This window comes from Ictalurus furcatus, chromosome 16, assembly GCF_023375685.1.
Source record: "Ictalurus furcatus strain D&B chromosome 16, Billie_1.0, whole genome shotgun sequence".
NCBI classification, from domain to species: domain Eukaryota; kingdom Metazoa; phylum Chordata; class Actinopteri; order Siluriformes; family Ictaluridae; genus Ictalurus; species Ictalurus furcatus.
Genome location: NC_071270.1, coordinates 21,192,992 through 21,203,046, shown reverse-complemented (window position 1 = coordinate 21,203,046; position 10,055 = coordinate 21,192,992). Strand labels below are relative to the sequence as shown.

The 10,055-nt window shown below is 38.2% G+C and overlaps 1 protein-coding gene across 1 annotated transcript; it reads right to left on the bottom strand.

The window, feature by feature from the left end:
* Window positions 1-942: 942 nt before the first annotated feature.
* Window positions 943-8,801, bottom strand: dusp11 (dual specificity phosphatase 11 (RNA/RNP complex 1-interacting)). The gene is made up of 9 exons (XM_053646072.1): window positions 8,414-8,801; window positions 8,255-8,330; window positions 8,041-8,172; window positions 7,144-7,267; window positions 5,881-5,941; window positions 5,020-5,066; window positions 3,854-3,929; window positions 3,604-3,717; window positions 943-3,501 (listed from the first exon to the last, which is right to left on the bottom strand). Exons 1-9 carry the CDS (start codon window positions 8,446-8,448, stop codon window positions 3,183-3,185), a joined length of 984 nt encoding a protein of 327 aa, XP_053502047.1. The 5' UTR covers window positions 8,449-8,801; the 3' UTR covers window positions 943-3,182.
* Window positions 8,802-10,055: the final 1,254 nt, after the last annotated feature.

Below are 10,055 nucleotides of genomic sequence, written 5' to 3'. Positions count from 1 at the left end.
ACCAATAATGGTAAAGGTTTTAATGGTTAATAGCTGATGGGTTGTAGTGGTATTTGTAGTGGAAGCCATTAGAATTTCTGTGATGGTTTCTACTATTATTTTGAAGTTTTTTTTTCCAGCAGGGATGTGCACTATTAAGTCTATTATGTTCTGCCATGTTATGTACGGTTGTTGCATGAACACTATAAGGCCAAAGGTTTTTGGACACCCATATGTGGTTCTTTCTTAAACTGTTGCCTCATAGTTGGAAGCACACAATTGTATGCAATGTCTTTGTATGCTGTAGCATTAAAGTTTCCCTTCAGTGGAACTAAGAGGCCCAAACCTGTTCCAGCATGACAGTGCACCTGTGCACAAAACAAATTCCATGAAGACATGGCTTGCCAAGGTTGGAATGGAAGGTCTTGAGTGGTTTGCACAGAGTCCTGACCTCAACCCCACTGATCACCTTTGGGATGAACTGGAACACCGACTGCACCCCAGACCTACTCACCACGCATCGGCGTCTGTCCTGTCGTAGCTAAATGAGCACAAATCTAGTGGAAAGCCTTCCCAGAAGAGTGGAGGTTATTATAACAGCAAAGAGGGACTAAATCTGGAATGGGATGTTCAGCGAATACATGTGTGTGTGATAGAAATGCTATATGTGGACACCTGTCCATCTTGTGTTTTAATAATTGCACAGATGTGGATCCTGAAAGCAAAATAATAATTTTAAAAATCCTGTAAGTATTACAAACTGTAAAGCTCTTTCTACATGACAAAACAGTAAATATTTAACTTCGGCCTAATAGAATATGGTCAAGAAAGAGAATATGACCAAACATCAGAGGGGAACAGCCACATTATTTAGCTGTAATTGTATCAAATCTCAATCTCTCTCTCTTTCACATACACACAATCTCTCCGAGTGCTGATGCCCAGCAAATATCTGAACAGATGTGCAAAAAGCTTCAAGCTTTTAATCATAAAACCATATATGGTCTCACAACAGAAGCAGAAACCCTCAGACACATTGTGACAGTTATAAATACATTCACTACAATAAGTGACTCAATGTGAACAAAAAATAGAAAAATAAGCTGAGTAAAATGCACATCTAACGATGTCCTTCAGATAAAAGTTTAGCAACAGTTAATAGAAGCATCTGAGGTACTGATTTGCCACATGACCAGTCACATGACACAGATAAAGGCAGTATCAGAAGGCAACTTATACCTATTGTTCTTCTCTAAGACAAGAGCTGTGCCTCAAATTACACACTATACAAGATGATCTTGATTGTTTAGCACATGGACATGTAGCGCAGAAACATGTACTCTGTGTAAATAACAGCCACCTCATTAACTACCCAATTTATAGCCCAAAAATGGCTGCCTTAAAATTTTTTCTCAAAATGTTTTATATTTCTGTTAGTTTTCCATCCTTAAAATCATCCATTTATCATTATAATTGTTGTCTGGTTACTAAAGCTAGGTATATTATGTTAACCTGCCATTAAACAAACTAGCTTTCTAGTTATGTTTAGCTGACAAACTCTAATGGCAGCACATCATAACACTAGTTAGCTTATTTAATGCAACTTATGACAAGCTAGCTATAACCAGTTTGCTAGTAGCACTTTAAAATAATGTAGAGATGGTCATTTCAGTAGTTAAACATAAAGAGCTTAATAGTTTCTCTCTTTTAAATCACAAATACACATTTTCTGACCATCTAGCCAGGGTGTGTTAACTTGCTACTAAGCAAACTAGCTAGCTTATTTATAGGCATGTTAACAAAAACTAGCTACTCAGTGATTAGGACGTTAAATATAGCTAGGTAGTTAGGAATACACTGATGGTTACCGGTGTCGTTAAACATAAATAGAGAAATTTCTAGCTAGCTTGTCATGTTTAACTACTCCAGTAACCATATCCCATTAACCAGCTAGAATTACACTTGAAAGTCACTTTAATATTAACACCTGTATACTTGCTCGTTCATGCAGTTATCCAATCAGCCAATCATGTGGCAGCCGGACAATGCATAAAATCGTGGAAATGCAGGTCAGGAGCTTCAATTAATGTACACCTTAAACATTAGAATGGGGGAAAAGTGTCATCTCTGTCACTTTAACCGTGGTATGGTCATTGGTGCCAAATGGGCTGGATTGAGTATTTCAGTGTCTCCTGAGATTTTCACACACGACAGTCTCTAGAGTTTGCACAGAATGGTGCGAAAAACAGAAAACATCCTGTGTGTGGAGGGTCTGCAGGCTGAAACGCCTTGTTGATAATTGAGATCAGTGGAGAATAACCAGACTGGTTTGACAGGAAGTCTATAGTAACTCAAATAATCAGTCTATACAACCACGCTGAGCAGAAAAGCATCTCAGCATGCACAAAACATCAAACCTTGAGGTGGATGAGCTACAGCAGCAGAAGATCACATTACGTTCCACTTCTGAGAGCGAAAAATAGGAATATAAGGCTATCATGGGTACAGGCTCACCCAAACTGTACAGTTGAAGATTAGTTGGCCGATTAGAAAACGGCATGAATGTGCCGGTGTAAAGGTGTTCCTATTAAAGTGAACAGTGAGTATATTTAATACATTATTGTAAGGGGCTGCTAGCTTGTTACCTAGGCATTATCACAGTGCAGTATTGAATTTAAAAGTATTTAATAAGGTGAAATTGCATGAACAGACTCTCCTTACATTAGGTACACTTTACCTACATTACCTAAACTACACAAACCTGGGTGGAGTTCTCAAGTGTTCTTTTTATTTCTTTTTTAAGGGTAATATCAGGACGAAGCCCATGGCCACGCCCAACACAGCAGCCCCTAGCTCTCTGGCTTCATCCCTTCAATGTGTAAATAAGGTTGAGAGCAGCAAAAAAATATAATTCCACACCTCATTTCTTGGAGGTTCTAGCAGAGCATGGATAAGATTAATCAAGCAGACAGGCTAGTGCACTACAGAAAGATGATTTAAGAGATCTGTCCAAGAGTAACAGTCTGCTCCTCCATACAGCGTTTTAAAAATTTCAATAAAACAATTGTATAGTTTTCCTACCTGTTAAATAAATTTTAAAGCTAAAATGATAAAGATCAATAAAATGATACTAATCTGTAACCCCTCTGATAGTGTGAACACTGTTAACGCTGTAGAGAACGCAGTGTTTACAGTCAGTGCGATTATGGAGAATTCGTGCTGTATTTATGAGCACTTCTGCGTTTTTTTCGATGTGTGCGTCGAGGCTGTTCTCCAAAGGTGTAGCGAGGCATGAAGGTGGGGTCTGGAGGAGGTGCGGGATAACGGCCCTGTCTAAAAGCAGACCATGCATCCAGAGGAGGTGGTGTGGGCAGGAGAGGAGGTGGTGTGGGCAGGAGAGGAGGTGGGCCCCTGAAAGGAGGTGTAAATAGTAAAGGAGGAGGACCCCTGTGAGGGTGTGTGTGAAATAGAGGAGGTGGACAGGGTCTCTTTTGGTTGTTTCTCCTGCTCTGGTTGAAAGGTCTGGTGAGGAGAAATGTGCTGTTTAAACAGTCAAAGTGAAGCCATCAAAAGGTCACATGACATTTTTTTGGATTTTTAATGAGTATGAAAGAGCACACATACTCAAAGTGATCCTGATGATCGTCTCTCCTACAGAAAGAAGTCATCAATTCATGCGTTCTGTTTGTGGCTCCGCCCCGGACAGGTTCCTGCTCTGGTTCGTCCATTCCATCATTACTACAGAACCAAGTTTGTTACAGAATAAATCAATATACCAGAGTATTGTACACTAGTGTGATTAAATAAATAAAAAGTTTGTAAAATGTACATGTTCTAAATAAACCTGTATAAAAAATTTTAAATATCCCAATACCTGCGTTTTGGTCCCGATTTTAGATCCTTCAGGTAATTCTGTCTCTCGATAGAGTGACCACGTGACTTGTTGAACACTGAGACAAAAGTGGATAGAATTGAATAGGTTTTAAATAATAACAGTTAAAAACAAACAATAACAGTAGGCAAATTTTGCCAAAAAAAAAGAGATAAACATTAGTCATCAACTAACCACTAAACAAACATATGCATTATCAATATAGCCTTATTAAATGGAATAATTAAATAAATAACTCGATAAGCACATAGTCGTATTTTGTCACAGCTAGCTTACAGAATTTTAACTAGATAACATGTTAAAGTAAAGTAAAAGTAAAGAGAGAAAAAAAGTAAAGTGCATAGTAGCTAGCGGTCGACCGATAGTGGATTTTACCGATAACTAAGTTGGGCAGCACCTGCCGATAACTGATTAATCAACTGATAGTTTTTAAAACTGATACTGAATGAAAACAAAACACTCAAAGTACTGACTGTACTATGAAAATGTACTGTACTTTTAAAAAAAATGAAAAATAAATTTATATATTATATATATAAAAGTTACTAAAAGATATACATTCAAGCAGAACCAAAAAGTAGCACTCCAAATAACAATAGAGACATCCAAAACACTTCAAACAAAAAACACTTCAAATAACGACTAAATTTGTCAGCAATTTAGTTATATTTCACCTCTAGAGGCCACTCTCATACTGTATAATGACAGCGGACCATTCTCAGCCACTCCCGCAACGGACGCAACCGGGAAATCTATCGGTGTGGATTTTTGCCGATAACCGATAGCAACCGGCTCTTGGTGATGATTAATCGGTCGACCTCTTAATTGTAGTAAAGTTTTTCTTCTGCAGAATCTTTTTCTTCAAGAACCAAAGGAATGCTAAACTTGCCAAAGGTGAAATGGAACTAAAAATATTTTCAATGTAGCATTAACTTATCCAAGAAGCAATAACACTGACTAAATAACATTAAGTAAGCAAAGCCAACAAGATGCTTATACAGTACATGCTGAATGAAAATGTTTTATCTAGTATTTAAAAAGGTTAGAATGGACTGTTAGGAGTTTGTGTTGCTGCTCTACCACTAGATAGCACTCGCTTATTTGTTAAAGTTAGCTGATAAAATTCTTTAAAGACAGTAATTACTTACAGTCGATGGCATCATGAGGTTCAACACCGTCTACATCGATCATGTATCTACAATCAGAAACACACACGCACACACACAGAAGTATTGAGCTCATACCTGTTCCTAATAAACAAACATGGCACTGTGTAAGCATATCATCTTTTTACATTTACGGCATTTGGCAGATCCAGAGCGACATTTATCTCATATTTATACAACTGAGCAGTTGAGCGTTAAGGGCCTTGCTCAAGGGCCCATTGGTGGCAGCTTGGTGATGCTGGGATTTGAACTTGACTTTCCAATCAGATGTCCAATGTCTTAACCACTGAGCTACCACCACCACCTTTCCATATAAAACTACTTTTTAATCTGCAAATATATAGTTTTGTCTGTCGCTTTTTGTTTTAAACCTGTCTGGTGAACGGTATGAGGTCTCCTTGGGAAAAGAAACACGATCCTTAACGTTCAACCAAAAGACAGCAGTCTTTCAGCAGTTGGAAAAAGATTCAGCAGCTGCAACATATCTGAGAAGCAGCACATGTCTGCCTTCACACTCAGTCTGGTGGCTATTGGGTACATTCTGGTCTTTCACACAACTGGTAGATTCATTTTCATATCATTAAGTTATGGGTAAGCATGATATACAAACCCTCCATGTGCTCAACATGGGTAAGTGACATTGGTAAAAGCGAGATAATGCCACTGAAACGTCTCAGTATTAAAATATAAACGTGGCCAAGGAGATTCTGCTCCTCGTTACGGTAACACTCAAGACACTTTGTCAGTTTTCTGTTATATACTGCAACTGATCATCGTCACATGACTACTGTGGGGTATAAACCTCGTCTGCATGCATAATGACACATAAATACACACACGTACCTGCACACGAGGTATCCGGATCGGTTTAGGCCGTGGGTGCAGTGCACACCAATCAGCTTATCTGTGAACACAATAACATCGCTAATAAGGACACATCATACATCATTTATAACCCTGTAATTTCCATAGTTTGGTTAAAATTGAAAATTAAAAACAACATGATTCAGTCACACTATAATCTATAAAAGATAGTTAAACCTTTTTTTGAATATATATATATATATATATAAAACATTTTTAACCTGCGGCCAAAAATTTGAGTTGCCACCTGTTTTGGGGGGGGGGGTGCCCGTGTTCAGCTTTATTTATTTGTGATGTCACACTCCAGAGCAGTGATTAACACAGCTCATATGAAAGTAGACACTCTGGGCTTTAAGAATTTACAGTTTTTCTTATTTCTTTTTTTTTTTTTACCTAGTCTACTAGGATTAAATATTATAATTTTATTGTGGCAGTTGTGTACAGTGTTTTGCCATTTAAAAAAAACCTTCAGTAGTTGTGCTGTCTGTTTTATGTTTGTACCAATGTTATTATGGAGAGGTGTGAATTGTTTGCCCCGCAGCAGGCTCACACCCCTCTCCTTTTCCCATCGCCTTGCTCACCAGCAACTAAACACAGAGTCATGACACTCTACACACAGAAACCCAACAGTGTCCTGACTAATCTCATAACAGACTTGCAGTGATAAAATAATTCATTTGTTTATATTGATTGATAAGTCAATTTCCATTCGGAACGGAAAGCCAGTGTACTGCGAGAAATATATGTAACTGCTTCATTTTTAGCAGAAACACTACTAAAAATTTTTTTATCACTGAGTGACTCATGTAAGGCCCAGAATTTTTCCATTTACCAGTTGGCGGAATTATTAACAAAATTTCATTTTTTGCGACAATTGGATTATAACGTATATGTAAGTGACATAGAGAAACGTCTCCGATAGCTCTTCTCTACTGAACACGACTCGCCACAGCAATGAATCTGAACCCAGGACTTTATGTGTCCCGGTTGAGTGTGTGTTTTTCTTTCTTTTCACACAACACTTCCCGTGAAAGTAGGAGGAGTTTCAACAAGGAAGATGTAACTATTGGTAATGTTCAGAGGGAATTATCGGCATAAATGTGCTTGTGTGAATGACGCGAGTGACCAATCACAGTATTCTCAAGAATAGTTCTGTGCTAGTGACCGAAACGTTGTGGTTTGTATGTTTAAATCCCAGCCACTGATGAACCTTTTATTATTATTATTATTATTTGGATGTACCATTGTTCTGATTATCATGCAGAAATCTTCTCACTGCCTTTTTAAAACTCAGGATGGTGGAGTCACTTGGCACCTCGTGTCCTGCTGTAAATATCTTCAGGTAGTGCAGTGTGTCTGGTAAATCCTGCCACACACACACACACACACACACACACACACACACACACATACACACACAAATTCAAAAGAGCAGTGATGAGAATTCATGTGACTATACTGTGATATTTAGATTTACAGTTGTTTCACTTGTATTACTTTATAGAGCCTTATAAAGTTCGGTATTCTTAGGTGGTATCTGCTACAGGAATTTTAAAGCTGTGTAAATAAGAGAACATGGTGATACACCACTGAAAGCTCAGTGTTATCCTTTAACAAATCTTGTTTGCATTGTAATAATATAGTAGTATCTTGTCATCAAATATGCAACACTCATTAGCTCATTATCTTTCCTCCACTGTCTGAGTGGAACAATCCGATGTTTCATTCCAAGCATGCCAGGGAGAAGTGTATGAATGTGTAAAATGTTACCTGGCTAATGTTTTATATTAACTTAAATGGAGGCTTGTAGCGTTCCTTTTAACGACAAACACTCTTATCAGATTGACCTGCGTCCTCAAACCGGTTTTTGTCACTCAGGTTTGCTTATGAGTTTTCTGACACTGTCCGACATACACATCTAACAAGATAGTCAAAAAGATTTAGCAGAATTAAAAATGGTAGTACCGCACACCTTGAAGATGAACCACTTTCTCGCTCAGCACATAGTACATAACAATTCTGGGATCGTATCCAATTACCAACTATCCCTAACTGACAAATTCAATAATCCTGATACAAAGAATGAACCCAGGAACAGTCCACTTCTGCTCGTGCAGTTGTGGACGTGGTGTCGGTCACCTGGGGTTGGTAGTAGCGCGTGGTGAAGGTGAGATCAATGATGAGGCCAAGTTCTTCACCCTCCTTCTTCAACACATCCATCAGCTCAAAAGGTCCAAACACTTCTGATTCGCTCAGATGCCTTCTCAAAGCCTGGAAGAGAGAAATGAGGGGCACTAGGTCAGCACAAAAAGAGTGTGAGATGAGTGCAGGTGTGTGTGAGCAGGTCTGTTACCTGTTTTAAGGGTACTTTAAATGCGATGAAGCGCGTGCCAGGGATCCGTTTGCCCACTGCCTTATAATCAGTCCATCTGTGGATATACACTGGTTTATACGACCAGGAATATCTAACAGTTCGTCACTGGAAGGTGCAATAGGTGACATGATAACTTACCTGTCAGGGATGCCATTTTTCTTTTTTGGACCCATATTCTTCCCTATATTTTACAAAATCGCATATAAAATACCAGAGCTAATCAATGAGACGGTGAAACAAAAGCGAAACTATTTACGTTTAAGTTTCTTTTTACAATAAACATATGAGATTAAAACCTTATAAAATCACCCCGGCTCGTTAATTCACCTAAAATAATGATCTACCTAAACTAGCTAGCAGAAAAGTACACTTAAAGTAAACAATCCAGCTGCCTGGAACATAACGCCACGATCCAGCCCGTGTACGCATGCGCCCAAATGGTACGCATGCGCAGAGCAAAACGCAAGTCGTAGCTAGCTAGATTCTAATATAATTAAATAGCGTTACAGTTTTACCACAAACAAATAAGTATTACTAATATTTTTATTTTAGTTCCTAACCCAAAGACGCAAAGCGTTCATGTAATACTCAAATTAAATCAATGTAATGTGATATAAACATACGGTGAAACACTGTATTAGCTAAAAAGCTAGCGTAACGTCGCAACCGGAACCTACAGGTATACGTAACACCGTGACGTCATTCATTCAGTGCTCTGGCGCCGCCTGCTGGTTGGATCCTGACAATCAGTACAACAATATTCCGATATTAACCCGATTAAGACAATACTCTGATAAAGAAACAACCACGTAAACTCCGGTTTCTGCTGGTTACCTGAATCCGACTAAAGTCATACTCGAAGTAAACACTAATCGAATTAAGACATGTGGAGTATTGTCTTAGAATATTGTGTGGAGTATTGTCTTAGAATATTGTATGGAGTATTGTCAACTGTATGTTGATACGTGAAATTCTGGAGGGATCGTTCTGGACGGCGTGGCGTGGGGACGTAATGACGTGTGCCATTAATCGATCTATGTTCTATAACATGTAAAATGGGAACATGGAAGGAATATTCTAAAAGTAACTCATGTAAACACCTTAATCACAATATTGTCTTATTCAATAAGGTCAGTAATTAGATCATTGCTATCCATGTAAATGTAGTGTCGCTTTTCCGGATAAAGTGGTCATTTCTGAAATCCTGTGTTGATATGCGAAGGAAAATGTTTACATCATATTCGAAAGACATCAACAGACCTGATGTGCCAATTAGAGATGCACCGAAGAATCTGCCAATAATATATACATACATACACACACACACACACACACACACACACACACACACACACACACACATATATATATATATATATATATATATATATATATATATATATATATATATATATGGATATTTACCCTTGGTAAATATCCATATCCATGGGAGCAGAGTATTTTTGTGATTTTTTTAAAACAAAAAAACAAAAGGTTAAACAATAAAGACTTCTTTGCTGATATTTTCCAAGGGTGCCAATATTAGTGGAGGTCACTATAACTATCGTAAGAGCTACTGTTATAGAAAATTAATCAACACCTTCTGACCAATCAGATTTTAGAATTCAGCAGCACTGTGGAATAATTAAACATAAACAGCACTTGGACAAAATGAAACTCCATCCATTTTCCATACTGCTTATTCTACACAGGGTCACCTGGAGCCTATCCCAGGGGACTCGGGGCACAAGGTGGGGGACACTGTAGATGGGGTGCCAAC